Source organism: Octopus bimaculoides, chromosome 7 (assembly GCF_046866305.1).
Source record: "Octopus bimaculoides isolate indiv1 chromosome 7, ASM4686630v1, whole genome shotgun sequence".
In the NCBI taxonomy this organism is placed as follows: Eukaryota; Metazoa; Mollusca; class Cephalopoda; order Octopoda; family Octopodidae; genus Octopus; species Octopus bimaculoides.
The window spans coordinates 32,040,472-32,057,640 of NC_142934.1; the positions used below are offsets into that span (position 1 = coordinate 32,040,472).

Consider the following 17,169-nt stretch of genomic DNA (forward strand, 5'->3'; position numbering starts at 1 on the left):
TTGGGACGTGGGTATGTAGTTGCAAGCGAGCTGTCGAGTGTAAGTCCGAAAGATGTAGAGACAGCTTAACACGTCCAATGCTCATGGTTGGCCGACCGTAAAAAGAGATAGAATTAAGCGGGAACGCTTGCTTGTTTAATTCCACGCATGCGTGAGACTACGCATGTGCACGGCGTTACTACAAGCTTCTACCTTTCCTTTTTCCAGAATAAGTAACCAATTGAATGATGAGAAGAGACAAGATATGCTGCTAACCAAAGATATATATATCTTTAATACAGTAGATTCATCAAATAGATGAACTGAAGTACAATGATGTATTCATCACCATCATGCAACATTAATCTCCATCCTGGAATGGGTTCAGTGCTTCAACAGGACCCAACAGGCCTGTGGATTACATTAAGCTCCTATGTCTGCTTTGATATGGTTTCTATCGTTAGATATCCTTCCTAATGCCAACTACGTTAGTGAAGTCACTAAATAACTCATAAGATGAGCAAGTAACTTATGGAAGTGTAGTAGAGAGGGAGGTGGTTTTATGCATTTGTATTGGTTGTGAGCTGGTTAGACAATACACATAAAACTGTTTCATCAACTGTAAGAGGGTCACATGTAAGATATGGTGGTGAAAAAGAATACTGTGTCTTCTAATAAGCAAACTGTTAAATAGTGTCATTAATTGCTCTGGCTTTATTTTATTTCAGACTACTGAGTCAAGTGAAAGTGATAAGGTGATGAGTGTGTTAAGTAAAATACATACCCCTATCTCCAGCGAAGAGGACATCAGTGATCAAGACCAGGTAACTACTAACAAGAAGTTTGATGGCAAATAACTATCTGTATGATAGATTATAAAAAATCATGTTTTTTAAAGGGAAGACAATGTCAGAACTGTTCATAGTTCAATTTCATACTGATTGTTTTAATGTTGCACACAGTATTATGGAATCAATTTGTGTGTTAGCTTGGATTACAGACCCACATCTAAATATTTAACCCTACCACTTTTCTCTGTGCTGATGAGTTAGAAGTGGCAAGTGTAGTGGATAGTTAGCTGAAAGTTATAAAGTACACTTGATATTACAAGTCCGTTGTTTATGATGGTGTCACAAGCATTCACTCTAATGTTTATGTATAGCAAAACTAAGAAACACTTACACAGATACACACAGGTAAGTAATAAAAGAGATTGATGAATAGTAGTGATGAGGGTAGATGTTAGGATACTGAGTCTCACAAATGAAGTAACTAAGGCCAGTAATAAAAGGTGTTGTGCTGCACAGCAGAACCAGATATTAAAACAATGACCATCATTGTTTTAACATCTACTTTTCCATGCTTGCATGGGGCAGTGTTTTATCTGGTACCAACCTTGGTTATAACACCTTTGTCTATCAAAAACAATAAACAGCCCAGACATAGTTACATGGAGAACTGGAAGCAAATGACACCAGTTGAATGCACCTTTTTGTTTAAAGAGACCATACAACATGTCAGGAAGCCTAGGTGTCCTTTCATGATGAATTGCAAGCCTGTTTGAATAAGGTTGATTTGGTTTACAAACAGCAAACACATGAAAACAAAGGAGAAATGCAAACTCATTCACACACATACAGGTGTGTGTACAGTGGGATTCTTCAGTTTCCATCTCCCAATTTTACCCACAAGATATTAGTTAACCCACACCTAAAGCATAGGATGTTGGAAAGATGATGGGTAATCTTGTGGGCTCCTACCTAGTCAGCTGCTGGATGGTGAAACTTTCACATGTTGATTCCAAGAAACGCAAGACATTCCTGATAAATATGCATTAGTGTGTAATATATGCTTTATTTGTAGAGCCTGTATGATGATGGTACTGAGACAACTCGCAAACAGCTGGTGTCTAGCTGCACTTCGCTGCAAGTAGTTTCTGAAGACTGTATTGGTGGCCTGATGGATGTTTGGAAAAGTGTGGTGCAGAGGGTTTACCACTATTACCAGCTTTCAGTGAATGCATATTTCAGGTACCTGCAACTTAACGCTGGGGTATGTTTCCTCTTTGATTCCTGTTTTATATAGATCTGTTTTGTTTGTTACATCATTTTGTACAATGAAGAAACTTAATTTCTCTTGATAGCAATTGTATTCACCTTTTATTTCTGTAGATTTTATTGACCTTCATTCTAAAGATTGTATTGACAATCTGTGTACACATCTTACTATAATGGGCGTTATGTTCGTCTGTCTGTCTGTGTCTTCATGATCAAACGGCTGGACCAATGGTCACGCTGTTTTTGGAATTACGGAGGAGGTAATCGGAAAAGTTTTTAGCGAAAAAATGTGAAAAAGTATGATTGTTCAGTGGGTATTGGGGGTAATTGTTCAGTTTACGATAAAAAAAAAAAGTAAATAAAAATTAAGGGGAAGATAACTTATAAAAGAAGCAACGGGAAGTCAACTTCCTACTGTAATGTCCGTTTGTCTGTTCTTTTTTCATGGTCAAACGGCTGGACCAATGGTCGCAATGTTTTTTGAGATTACGAAGGAGATAATCAGGAAAAAATGTGAAAAAGTATGATTATTTAGTAGATATTGAGTTTTGTATTAATAAATCACCTTTGATTTTTTTTTTTGTTAAAACTCTGGCGATCAGAATTAACTCTGAATTCCTTCTCCCTCTCCCTCCGTATAGTTTGTGAATTTAGAGGGCTTAGATTTGCGATAATATCCCTTCATTTCCCATCATAGACTGGCAGATTCCTAAAGATTTCGCTCGTGCATTCACAACAAACAAGGCACAGGGCCAGACTTAGATCATGTAGGTGTATTTTTACACACTCCGATGTTTAATCATGGCCAGTTACACGTCGCTATGAGTAGTGCAACAGACTCCAGTAATTTGGAAATTAGTGTCGACCAAACAGAAAATATCGTCTACAAAGAAGTTTTCTAATTATATTGATAAAAAAAATCTGACTTTAAAAAAACATCTGATGGGGAGAGTAGAGATTAAACAGGATCAGTATTGAAGATGAAGGCTTATTGCGAGTGTTGATCATGGTTTAATGTTGGGTTTAGCAGTGAAAGACAGGGATGAGGGCTAAGGTTAGTGTTTCGTGCGATCATGCCTCATCCCCTACTAGAATAGGAGGGAAGAGGTAGGCCCAGGAAAACCTGGGATGAGGTGGTGAGGCACGACCTTCGAACATTGGGCTTCACCGAGGCGATGACTTCTGACCGAAACCTTTGGAAATATGCTGTGCGTGAGAAGACTCAGCAAGCCAAGTGAGACCTAAATCTAAGGCCTCAACCAGTCCATTTATGCATACCTTCCTTCATTGGACACTAAACTCCACTTGCGAGGACCTGTTGAGGCAAGTGAAATTGAAATCGATTTAAATTGGACACTAAACTCCACTTGCGACGACTGGTTGAGGCAACTGAAATCGAAGTCGAGTTAAATTGGACACAAAACTCCACTTGCGAAGACCTGTTGAGGCAAGTGAAATTGAAATCGAGTTGAATTGGACACTAAACTCCATTTGCGAAGACCTGTTGAAGCAAGTGAAATCGAAATCGAGTTAAATTCGACAACTGGCACCCATGCCAACGTTGTCTCCTTCTTTAGACATGAAACTCAGCTTGCGAAGACTTATTGGGGAAAGCGAAACCGTGAAGACACCTGTGCCCAGCGTTGCCTTTCTGGCACTTGTGCCCGCGGCATGTGTAAGGACTTTCGAGAGAGATCGTTGCCAGTGCCCCTGGACTGGCTCTTGTGCGGGTGGCACATAAAATACACCATCTTGAGCATGGCCATTGCCAGTACCGCCTGACTGGCCTTCGTGCTGGTGGCATGTAAAAAGCACCCACTACACTCTCTGAGTGGTTGGCGTTAGGAAGGGCATCCAGCTGTAGAAACTCTGCCAAATCAGATTGGAACCTGGTGTAGCCATCTGGTTTCACCAGTCCTCAGTCAAATCGTCCAACCCATGCTAGCATGGAAAGCGGACTTTAAACGACGATTATTGGAAGGAATACGATTCATAATTTAAATAAGGAAATTTGTGGACTTTGAATATATAAGAGTATAAACAAGCGTAAACAACTAAAATGAAAGTAGATCTAAATAACATTGTTTTCTTAATACTTTTTATGTAGTGATTGAAGGAAGGTCTAGCTTTCGTTAGGAGTGGTCCACATAGCTATTTATGATACAGAGGCTGGAAGCTTATTTCAGTTTCGGGATTGAATCGTCTTCACGTCACTTAGTCGCAAACACGTCATATAGCTGCAATAAAGTGCTGTCTCACCAACAACAATGTGATTTGTTTAAGACATCAACCAGTAATCTATCAAGTTCATTTACACATTTCTCAATACATACTGTTGTTCTGACTTCCCTCCCTCATTTTATGCCTCCATCGTAGATAGGTATATTTTCTAGTACAATGTAATACCACATATGCATGTGGGTGTGTGTGTAGTAGGATTTAATAATATCAGTTTTATGTTTTAAGGTGTTATGAGAGCCCTTTTTTGTAAGGCTGAATATGAAATAAAGAAAATATTAATAACAAAGGATGATAGTTGTAGACCATCAATACAACTGTGTTGACAATAGATGATGTATCTGTTACTGTATGCAGAACCTCTTTATTGCCCTCGAGCTGTAGTTTATCCTTGAAGCTGAGTTGTGCTTCTGAAGCTGAACCACTATACCTCTACAAGTTGAGTGGATGTACTTTTAGACTGGACTATCAACTTTAGGTGTTGGGTTCATATCTTCTCTTAACATTTCATTGATTCACTAAGTGGGACATGGAATTTTATCCAGTGCAGAGAGATTGAATGAGGTTGGGTCAGAGGTTTATGTCTCATCCAGATTTTTCATTACAAACCTGGAGGTAAGTACAACTTAGTTTAGACTTCTCAGAGCTTTGGAGATGTTTCACATTCAGATATCAGTCTTGTTACTTTTTCCCACAACTCAACATTTTCCCATTTATTCATTTTCTTTGTTTTAATATATTTTCTGGCTTAATGGTTTTGTGACTGAAACTTTGCTTTAATATATATTTAATGTATATTTAACATCTCATCTCTACATTGTTGAGATTCACTGTATTATATTTATAAAACCTTTATGATAGTTGCAGACTGTCAGTACTTCATTTCATGCGAAGACTGATGAACCAAATGAAGACATCAACATAATTGCTACCTTACGCCTGCTGCGTTTGTTAGTGAAGCATGCCTGGGAGTTGCGCGATGTCCTAGAGACAGGTCTGGCTGAGACACCAACAGCTCCTTGGAAAGGTAATTTACAGACACACACACAACTGTGCACTTAATTACTTTATACATACATAATTTATCATTGTTTAACATCAAGATGGAATTTGTTGAGGCAAATTTTCTATGCCTTGATGTGCTTCCTGTTTCCAAGCAAGATAATATTTCCCCACAGATGACTACAAATGAACAAGATGGTTCATATGACAGTGATGCTCATTTTCAATCATTATATTATGTCAAGACAAAGGTACACACACACACACACACCAGGCTTCTTTCAGTTTCAATCTGCTCACAAGGATTTGTTGGCCTAGGGCTATTGTAGAAAACACTTATCCAAGGTACCATACAGTAGAACTGAAACTGAGACAACTTGGTTAGGAACTATGCCTGCACCTAAAAATTATGTATCTACATATGCAAGCATTTATACATAAGAAAATCTTCAATCTTCATCAATGGCATATGTATTTATATCACTACTACCATTAAAAAAAACATCTTGTATCTCTTCCTGTTTATATCATCATTATCATAATCAATACCATCAATTCTTGTTTATCTATTGTTTTACAGGTATTATTCCACAGTTGTTTTCTCGCCTCAGCCACCCTGAATCCTACGTCCGCCAAAGCGTATCAGATCTTCTTTGTCGAGTGGCTGAAGATGCCCCACACCTCATAGTTTACCCTGCTGTGGTTGGCTGCTCTGTTATCAAGATAGACGTGAAGGAAACCACTCGAGATGGTAACAAGCTTTACTGTCAACTTTGAATTTGTTTTTGAAATTTGAAGGATTGATTAATGAATAATTTATTAATAATAATGGTCCTTTGTTTAGCTGTTTTTGTTGCTTAACTTTTGGATCAACTCCCCTTGGGCTAATATGATAAATTGCATTTCAGCCCTGAGTACCGTCTTATTTTTAGACTATATATTGTAAATCATCATCATCTAATGTCCACATTTCATGCTGGTATAGGTTAGATAGTTTGACAGGATCCAACTGGTAAAAGAAAATCAAAAATGACAACACGGGAGTGACAAGTTTTAACAATTATTGTATTAGCTTAACCATTTGCAGAAGGACAGGAATAAGTCTTAACATTTCAAGTGTTAGTCTGTTGCCAGATGAAAAGTATAGGAGTAAGAAAGAGGAAAATTATTTGAGAGGAGAGGAAAGAAAACTAAAGCGCAAGGGGTTAGAAACTAGGTGAGAATTTGATTTTATGGGGCAGGGAGTTAAGAAGGGAAGAGAGGGTAGATACCTCCAGTGTATCTTTAAGAGACTGGAATAAGATTTGATTGCTATTTCTTGAAGGTCTTGTAATTATTCTGATGTTCCATTGTTAGCTCATCGTGTTGTTGCTAGTATTGTCATATTACAACTATTGATGTTGTAGGATTTCAGAACCATTGAAAATATTGACATCATACAGGATCTCAATGGATTGTTTATTTATTCTTTGTTCCTCGTGGTGCATTTAAGGCAAATTGTATTGTTAAATGCTATCGCTTTTCCAAATAATATTATATCTATGGTAAGATTAGGAATTAATATTGTAAGCTGGCTAAAACACTTATCAATTACACTGTTTCCACTATTGATACCAATACAATGTCATTACAGTGTAATGGCTAACATTTATTGCTTTTATCCAGCAATAAATGTTTGACAGGCTTGATGACATCATATGAACCCAGAGTGTCTAGGACCACATTATCTAATGTGTCCTCATTTTAAGACAATATCTGATATAAGAGTGATGTTATATGGTTACTGATATAAGAGTGATGTTATATGATTGTTACTTAAAACAAATAAAAAAACTCATAGTCTCTCAATGAGCTACTGTTTTATTTGATATGTCTGCTGTTTCTAGCAGATTTATGGACCATATAGAAGATTTTCCATGGTCCTTGATTGGGGTGTTTACTGTTTCATTTGTCTGTAGTGATATATATGTGTTGTGATATATGTGTGTATTTGATGTCTCAGAATACCTAATCTCTCACATTAACAGGACTGCTGAACAATTACCTGACACAGAATGAGGAGGACTGTACAGAGGTGGGTGTGGTCACTGAACAGGATTCTCAAGAGCATACTGATGAACAAGACGATGGTAACAACCTGACTGATGACCCAACCAATACCATCATGCAGACATGTCTCACGGCCATTGTGGATACATTGTCACATCATAATTCAGAGTAAGTCTTCCTTAAAACCTTCCTGAAAAGTGGCTTTTCCACTGTCTCCTATTGTTTTTGTTTTTTTTGTCTTTTTTTTTAAGAGTGGTAAATTGGCAGAACTGTTAGAACAATCAACAAAATGTCTTTGCCAGTTCTTTGTTCTGGGTTCAAATCCCACTGAGGTTAATTCCTTTCTTCCCTCTAGGATCAATAGAGCTACAATCATGTACTAATGTCCCTAACCAACTAAGCCACCATCGGTTTCAGACCTCCTCCTTCCTATATTAGAAAAAAATTATCATCTATCTTTAATTTAAATATTTACCATTATTTATTTTGATACTAACCTGATTAAAATTGCCACTAATTCTATGGTTCCTGTTTTAAAGAAATCTAAATTGGAAATTTCCATCAAAATTTTGTTATGTTTCCAAACATCAGCTTCTTGATAATAACAAATTATTTTACTGAATTCTTCATTATTTTTACAATTAATTAAAATAAAGGCAATGTATTTTCACAGAAATATGATAATGACAGAGAATAATAAACAATTCCCCCTCTCTCTACTCTGTCTCTCTTTGCTACTACTATGTTATGTACACAGCTGCAGAAAACTTGTCTATATCTTCATTAGAACTTGCAATATGTAGACATGAAACTAAATGCTGCAATACTCAACTGTTTGTACAATTTCACTCAACTTACAATAATTCTAAGTTTGACACAAGGCCAACATTTTTCTTGGGAAGGAGAAAGTTGATTACATCAACCCCAGTGCTCAACTGGTACTTATTTTATCAATCCTAAAAAGATAAATGACAAAGTTGACCTCAGTGGTATTTGAACTCAGAACATGAGTCAAAAGAAATACCACAGAGCATTTTTTTTCTTCTGCTCTGATATTTCTTGTCAGTTCACTGCCTTAATTCTAATTTTTACATGGCTAATAATTTTAGTAGAGAGTGTTAGTCACTTTTATTAACCCCAGTGTTCAACTGGTATATATTTTATTGACACTGAAAGGATGAAATGCAAAACCAACCTTGGTGGGATTTGAGCTCAGAATGTAAAGAGCGAGAAGAAATGTTGCTGCTAAGTATTTTATTGGATGTACTAACAGTACTGCCAGCTCGCTACCTTAAGAATAATAATAACATTAATAATGGTTTCAAATTTTGGCACAAGGCTACCGAGTTTGCGGAAAGGTAGGTCAATTACATCAACCTCAGTGTTTGACTGGTAATTATATTATCAATTCCGAAAGGGATGAAAGCCAAAGTCAGCCTTGGTGTAATTTGAACTCAGAACATAAAGACAGACGAAATGTCACCTTAATAATAATAATATTCTGGTGATATTTTTCAATTTCCAGAATGATCCAACAAGTGCAGCAATTTGTCCAAGAACTGCGTCGTATCACATTGCTGTGGGATGAACTGTGGCTGGGTACCTTGAACCAGCATCACCAAGATGTTACCAGGTACATAAACCAACTTGATAATGAGGTCAAGAAGGCGACTGCCAACAAAAACTTGTCGAAAGAAGAGAAACTTGCCATTATCAAAGAGAAACACAAGACAATCATGAAACCCGTATGTAGCGTAATACTTTGATTTCCTCTGTTTTAACCATTTTACATAAAAGTTCACTGTGTTGATGTAGAATAAGAGTGTAGTAGTTGATTTGGAAATAATTTTAACAATTCAAAGCACTCAAGTATGGTGTTTCTTCATATTTTAAGCTCCCAACACCTCGTACAAAGCCATCTCCCTCATCACTGCACTCCCACTTAACTGAGGGGTTTGTCACTTGCGAGTTACTTGGTGATCTTACTAGTGCTGATGCTATGAAAAAGTAGTTGGTGTTAGGAAGGGCATCCAGCTTTGGAAATGATGCCAAAGCAGACATTAGTGCTAACACAGTCCTAAGGCTTGTTGACTCCTATTAACCCATCCAACCCATGGAAAATAGATGTTAAATGATGATGACAATGATGTCAGTCACTTGCCTGTGGTGTAGGAGTGTTACATATTGTCTTCTAGGCAAAGTGAGTGATAATGTAAGTAGCTAAATATTCCATGGACACATGCCACCTTAGCATATTCCTTATGCAGACTTCATGTGACACTGTGTGTGATTAAGGCTGACTCATTTGAATAACTAGTCTGTTGAACTTCTATGTAGTTTCTGTCTTCCCAATTTCACTCACAATGCTTAAGTCAGTAACACACTGTGGTAGAAGATACTTGAAAAAAGTGCTTTACAGTGATATTGAACCCATGGGAAACACTGGTCAAAGGTTATAGAGATATTTGAACTGAATGCATAATCCAGTATCTTAACCTCATAACTATTGTGCTTCTTAAAAATTTGTCTTTCTGCTTTCATATTTATGATTTACAAAGAAGGATTTTTTTTTTTAGTATAGGATCCAGCATAGTTGTGTGCTGTGTGCTTAAGTAATTCACTTCACAATCATGTGGTTTCAGGATCAGTCTCACTTGATACCTTGGGCAAGCATCTTCTAGTATAGTCCTAAGATGGCCAAAGCCTTGTAAGTGAATTCAGTAGACAGGACTGGAAGCCCTGTATGTGTGTGTGTACATTGTATTCTATGAATGTTGCAAGTTTTAAGTAGTGTTGTTGCCACTTCTGTCAGCAAACTGTCCACTTGTTTTGCTTCTTTGATGCAACATGGAATAATAGATCTCTTACTTGGAAAACATAAGGGTTAGCAACAGAAAATGCTTCTCAATAATATATTCATTTAATTCACGCTAGCATGGAAATATGGATGTAAAATGAATTAATGAACCTAACGCAGGCACAGTAATTGTAAGTGTATTGTACATATAACTAGTAACCATTTGGTTATTTCATATATTGAGATATGATGAAATGATGTAGTTGTTATATTATTGTTCCAGTAATATGTGAATACTTTATGGTTTTTGTCATCCACTTCCCTATGTAATAACAACAAAGCTCTATGTGATCACCGAATTTGTTAAAAATAGCAGCCAGCTCCCCTTCAAATCACACCACTGTCTTTAAAAAGGACATATTGGATAATGTAGTCCTAGATACATCATCATCTAATGTCAGTTTTCCAAGCTAGCATGGATTAAACAAATTGGAGGATTGCATCATGCTGCAATGTCTACTTTGGCATAGAGGCCTTTCCTAACATAATTTCTTTATTGTCTGTGCTGGATGCTTCCTTTTTTTCTTTTTTGTGGCACTAACACTTGTAACCTATGCAAAAGTGAAGAGTATTCTTGACTGAGTGGGAGCTTAGAGAGGGAAATGGCTATATACCTTGAGAAGTTAAAATATAAAAGAATTCCTAAAATATGCCATCTTCACTGTTTATTTAGAACCAGTAAATGGTAAATATGCGATGTGATTTCTAAAATATTGTAATGGCAGTATATATTGCCATGTTGATTTAACTTGCATTAACGACTATTTTTTTGCTTACCCCTTACCCAACAGACCGTTTATACTATGGAGAGATTAGTTGATGTCACAACACAAGCAGCAGAAACCCCACATGAACAGTGGTTCCAGTCTACTTATGGACGCACTATTTCGGAAGCTTTAAACCGTCTCAAGAACCCAACAAATCCTAGTAACCCACATGTTAGCTGGCAGCTTTTCAAGCAAGTAAGTGCTTTTTATTATTAAACAGACATGGAGCAACTGGCTATCCTTGTTAGGTACAATTGCTCATTTTATTGCATTTCTGAAAAGGAAGCAATGAAACAAAGTGTTTAGTAAATTCAATGATGGAGAGCAAATTAGTCTTATCGACAAATTAGTGAATTCAAGTTACTATAATAATTGGTATAAATATCACCTATGGTCAGATTTTGTTTTCTCTGTTTAGTATATATAATTATATTTTCACAAATGTACAAAGGTGGGCTGAAAATTCATAGGCTGACCACAATGCAATGGTCAAACTTGACCAATTGTGTTTTATTTTGTGGCATAGTTTCCCCTGCAGTCCATACATTTCTTCCATCAGTGCTGCAGCACTTGGATTCCCGTAGTATAGAAGCTCTCATCCTGACCCTCAAAAAAGCCCTCAACAGCAGATATAACCTCATCATCAGTCTGATACTGCTTCCTAGCCAAGTGTTTCTTCATATTGAGGAACAGAAAATAGTCAGATGGTGCCAAATCAGGAGAATATGGAGGGTGATCAACTAGTTCAAAGTCATAACCGCACACAACAGCCATTGCAACCACAGACTTGTGTGCAGGAGCATTGTCCTGGTGAAACAGGACCCCCTTCATCTGATTAATATTTAAATGTCCGTCATCCATCACCATGTGGTGAACACAGTCTATGTTTTCTTGGGTGGTGGCTGTGGCAGGACGTCCGGACCTTGAGTCATCTTCAAGACTCTCCTTATTCTTCTTGAATTTAGGAGCCCACATGTCCTCAATTCTGCATCCAATGTGGATTTATCTGAAAAGAAAAAATGCAGTTAGCATCAGTAAAGGTTGGATTTAATGCATCGCAGGAGTGGCTGTGTGGTAAGTAGCTTGCTTACCAACCACATGGTTCCAGGTTCAGTCTCACTGTGTGGCACCTTGGGCAAAGTGTCTTCTACTATAGCCTCAGGCCAACCAAAGCCTTGTGAGTGGATTTGGTAGACAGAAACTGAAAGAAGCCCATCGTATATATGTATATATATGTATGTTTGTGTGTCTGTGTTTGTCCTCCCCAACATTGCTTAATAACCAATGCTGGTGTGTTTACATCCCCGTAACCTAGCAGTTCGGCAAAAGAGACCGATACTAAGATTAAGTCCTGGGGTTGATTTGCTCAACTAAAAGGCGGTGCTCTAGCATGGCCGCAGTCAAATGACTGAAACCAGTAAAAGAATATAATAACTCCTTCTTAGTCAGCCTATGAACTTTTCAGCCAACCTTCGTAATTGCATTTTTTCCATATATTTAGCAAAATTACCATTAGATTACACTTAATTCAATGTGACCTTTGAATATAAACAATTCCCTGCCCTTAATCTAGTATATGGACAATATTTACATGCTATAATGGGTTGGCAATTGTTTAAGTTTAGATAGGCATATAGTTTAGCTTAGTTAATTGTGCATGTGGGGTTTTCAGGGGAGATTGTCTAAGATTTTAGTATAAGTGTATAGGAATTGGGTTGTTTTTTAATTTTAATTTCTAAACATTGTTAAAATTTAGAAGAATTGTATAACTGTTCTGTATTCTGGAAATGTCTAATGATTTGTGTTTTGATATTATGTGACTAAGCTGTTAAATCTTTATTGCTGAATTATTTAAAAGTTCTCATTAATAGAGCATGAGAAGGTGTTGTGGTTGTATGCTTATGATATCTACATGTAGAAAGTAAGACTTTAAATTACTAGTCTACAGATAAAATAATAAGCCAAATCACTTATGCATGCAGGAGAAAATTAATGTGAAATGCAAAAAGAAAAAAAAAACCACTCACATATTCTAAAATCATTGTTTAAATGTTATTACTCAGATCTTGCTGTAGCTGTTGAGTCATGTGTGACACCTAACTATTTGTTCTAGTTTACTTAACTAAACAAAGCTAGGCTCCACTGGTACTTCTTACTCGAATAAGTTTAGCAAATAGGAGGGGCATCCAACTGTAAAAGAATATGAAGCATCCCACTTTTTTGTAAACATAGGTCAAATCTAAAACAATGCATTCCTATCAAATAAGGTTATTGTTTTCGTTTATGTCCAGTGTCTGTTGATGTATACTAAAATAGTTTGAATTTGATGTTCAACAGTTTCATTTTTCTTCTTACTTTACACAGCTTCATCATAGTCTGCAGCAGAGAGCACAGAAAAGAAACAGCCTCTTACTAAGAATGGATGACATTAGTCCAAAACTTGGTAACATGCACAAATCTGAAATTCCTATGCCTGGTCTCAGTATTGCAGGCAAGGTGAGTGTTGGTTCTCTTTAGTTTCATGGACATTTACTTGGCTACTATTGTATTACTCTTCAGTATGCCTCAAAGTATTGGACATATTTTTAATGTTTAACCTGCTGACCATGACCATCCCTTTGTGTTTTTTTATTTTAGAATTTGGATTGTTCCCTTACATTCTCTTACTCTATATCATGTCAACACCAAACATTAGTTGAAATCTATTCTGAAATTTGTCTGTCTCTTTTGTTCTCTTTATGACTTATATATCCTTAACAATAGGCACAAGCATGGCTATAGATATGGGTGTAACTGTGCTTCTCAACCACATTGATTTTGGGCTCGGTTTCACTGAGAGTGGATCTGGTAAAACAAAACTGAAAGAAACCTATTGTATTGTATGTTTGTGTATCTTTGTCTTGATATCACATGATAGTTGTAAATGAGTGTCACTAGTATACAAGCAACTTAATTCATTTTCATTATTCTGCAAAAACCTGACTGGCAATGAGAAAATATTACCTTCCTTGGAAGAAGGTGAGTGTTGGCAATAGGAACGTCATCTGGCTGTAGGAAATCTGCCTTGAAGAATTGCACCCAACCCATGTGTGCATGCAAAAGTAGATATTAAAATGACGATGGTGATGAATTCACTGCACAGTGGACAGTTATAACACTTCATTCAGTATAACTGTGGGTCCAGGTCTAGCCATATTCACTTTTCTTTGATATGGCTCTAGGAAAGCACATATATTTAAACATTTACCAATGTAGTTGTATCATAGTGGATTCTGTCTTTGATTTTATTCCCCTATGAAGATTGTTTACTTCTTATAACTTGTCAAGGCAGAAAAGGTGGCAAGTGTATCATAAGTATAGTTTTTAAAGATGTACCTTCACTACTTATGTGAACTTTACTCCAGCTCATGAATAAAGCACTTCTAAAAAAAAAAATTCAAAAGAAATTGTGTATTTCTTGGTTTTCTAAAATCCAAAATATCTAGAAATTCTACTAATTATCTAAAATAACCTGTAGAATTTTTACAGGTACTATTAGTTTGATATAAATTATCACACAGAAGATTTATCTTCATGTAATACAAAAGTCTTTAACAAGAACCATTTCTCCTTCTGACATTCATATCATATTCTCTACAGATTGTCACAATCAATTCCATAAGCCTCAATGTCCAGATTCTGCCAACCAAAACAAAACCAAAGAAACTTGTATTTATTGGAACTGACGGTAAAAAGTAAGTTGTTTAATATATTCTTAGATTATCCCAAACTTATTCTACTTCTCTCTCTCTCTCTCTCTCTCTCTCTCTCTCTCTCTCTCTCTCTCTTTCTTTCTCTCTCTCTTTCTCTCTCTCTCTCTCTCTCTCTCTCTCTCTCTCTCTCTCTCTCTCTCTCTCTCTCTCTCTCGTGCCTAGCTCTCCATTCCTCTAATTGCCATTGCTTTTCATATTAAAGCTCTCCTTTTTATTCTTATTGCTCACTATTTTTTCTTTTTGTTTGTTCTCATGTGTCCTAAGGTTAAATAAACATACTTTCTTTTGCTTTATCATTTCTAGATATCCTTACTTGTTCAAGGGTCTTGAAGATTTACATCTTGATGAACGCATTATGCAATTTCTTAACATTGTCAACAGCATGTTTTCTAATGTCAATAAGTAAGTATGTTAGTATAAACTCTGTGTGAAAGAGAGAGGGAGTGCAAATGGGTGCATATGTAAGTGTTCTGTCATTTTAAAAAATCTGAGATGCAGTTCAGGTTTGTGCCAAGACAGTGCACTGCTAATGTCTTCTTAAGATACCTACAGAGGTTTTTTGATAAAAACAAACCACTATATCTAGCAATTACTGACCAGAAAAGGATTTTTGATACAGTACCATGCTCTATAGTCTGATGGCTGCTAAGAAAATTAGGTGTAGATGAATGACTAGTGAGAGCTTTGCAAAACCATGCATAGGGATGTTGTTAGCAAGGTATTTTGCATGCAGGGAGGTGTCCATCAGGGCTTGGTTATCAACCTCCTTCTGTTTAATATAATTTTCCAGACCATAATAGAAGTTTTTTAAGACCAATGCCCAATGATATTGTTCTTATAGCTGATTTTGTCAAATAAATACAGAACTCCAAATGTGGATGTAAATCCTATACTTGAAATGTGTTAAAGAAAAACCTAGCAAAGACCAAAATTTTAACAAAACATCAAAGAGGACAGGACTCTGCCGTTGTTGTCTGGAAAGTGATAGTGCTCAGTGTTTAGAAAGAGACTAGAGTTTCTTGTGATGTATGCTGACAGAGAAGGACTCTATATATCAGTTGTACAGAAGTAATTAGCAGTAAGCGAACAGCCAAAGATGAATTCCTTCAAATGCTTGGATGGCTTCTTGGATAGCTTCTGCTACCTAAGGGACCTAATTAGCAGTGGTGGATACTGTTCTGCAAGCCAGAGTAAACAGGGAGTGAGGGTTGAAGGAGCTATTACCTCTGCTGGCAACAAAGGGTTTCTCTAAATAAACACTGGATTGCATTATGCATGTATATGAAATGCAATGATGTCTGGTTACAAAACATTGAGTATATTGAATGTGAAGGATATACAAAAGGTTGAGATATAATCTGAGGTTTAAGGTACATGAAGCATGAATGAATTGAGAGAAAAACTGGATGTAAAAGAAATATTGTTTGTGCAAAAGAGAAAACTGAACTGGTTTGGACATGTGATGTGAGTGAAGAATGAGAGTAAAGAAGTGTCAATTAATGCAAGTGGAAAATATCTGAAGACAAAGCAGGCAGAAGAAATGGTAGCCATTGATCTGAGAAAGCTGAACCTTGTAAAGGAGATAACAATGGATGGCAACAATTGGTGATACAATGTACTGAGGAAAACTGTCCAGTTCCTGCAAGAATTAGGAGAGCATATAAAATGATGTCAGTGGTGGTGGTGGTGGGTGTCTCTGCATATGTGTGTTTCTAATTATTATTGCCCTCCTAATCTTTTATTCATTATTTTTTTTCTATCTCCTGTATTGCAGGGGTTACCCAGCCATGTACCGAGCACGACACTATTCTGTTACACCACTAGGACCCCGTTCGGGTTTGATTCAATGGGTGGATGGCGCCACGCCTTTATTCAGTCTTTATAAGAAGTGGCAACAGAGGGAATTGATTGCACATACCTTGAAGGTGGGTTAACTCTTATTTTTTTTATTTTGGTGGCGAGAGGTTTTTTAAATATACATTAAGTAAGCTGGCTTAGTTAGTAAACTGTTTGGCAAAAAATCCTTGTGATTTTTGTTCCATTCTGAGTTCAAATCCTGCCTAGGTCTACTATATTTTACATATTCTTTTTTTATTTGACTTGTTTGTTTCTGTTACTTTTAGCCCACCAGTTCTGTACCTGGAACAACCAATGTTGGTTCACTCAATGCCACTGCTACTAACCCAGTTATGCAAAGACCTAGTGATATCTACTACAACAAATTAACTCCAGCTCTGAAAGAAAAGGTAGGATTCACATTTATTTTCTAATTCTGTTTATCCTTTTTCTCTTTTTCCATACCCTTTGTGTTGTATTTCATAATTAAGACCTAATTTTTATTGTTCATATGTGTGGGTGTGTGAGTGAGAGTATGTGTTTACTAAATTTCTCCAGTCAGCAAGATATGTATGAATCGAGTACCTTCACCAGAGTTATTTTGTTTTACTCTTCTGAGATGATGATGACGG

General features: G+C 36.6%; 1 protein-coding gene across 2 annotated transcripts in view; it reads left to right on the forward strand.

Moving 5' to 3' along the window:
- Positions 1-17,169, forward strand: part of LOC106882826 (serine/threonine-protein kinase SMG1) — a 182,020-nt gene that overhangs the window by 104,147 nt on the left and 60,704 nt on the right. For both annotated transcript variants that reach the window (XM_089355110.1, XM_089355109.1), the window contains 12 exons: positions 708-803; positions 1,843-2,031; positions 5,136-5,301; positions 5,857-6,027; positions 7,304-7,493; positions 8,851-9,070; positions 10,974-11,144; positions 13,314-13,445; positions 14,589-14,683; positions 15,005-15,103; positions 16,476-16,626; positions 16,825-16,947. In XM_089355110.1, coding sequence (XP_089211236.1) covers positions 708-803; positions 1,843-2,031; positions 5,136-5,301; positions 5,857-6,027; positions 7,304-7,493; positions 8,851-9,070; positions 10,974-11,144; positions 13,314-13,445; positions 14,589-14,683; positions 15,005-15,103; positions 16,476-16,626; positions 16,825-16,947 — 1,803 coding nt within the window. The remainder of the gene's footprint in view (positions 1-707; positions 804-1,842; positions 2,032-5,135; positions 5,302-5,856; positions 6,028-7,303; positions 7,494-8,850; positions 9,071-10,973; positions 11,145-13,313; positions 13,446-14,588; positions 14,684-15,004; positions 15,104-16,475; positions 16,627-16,824; positions 16,948-17,169) is intronic.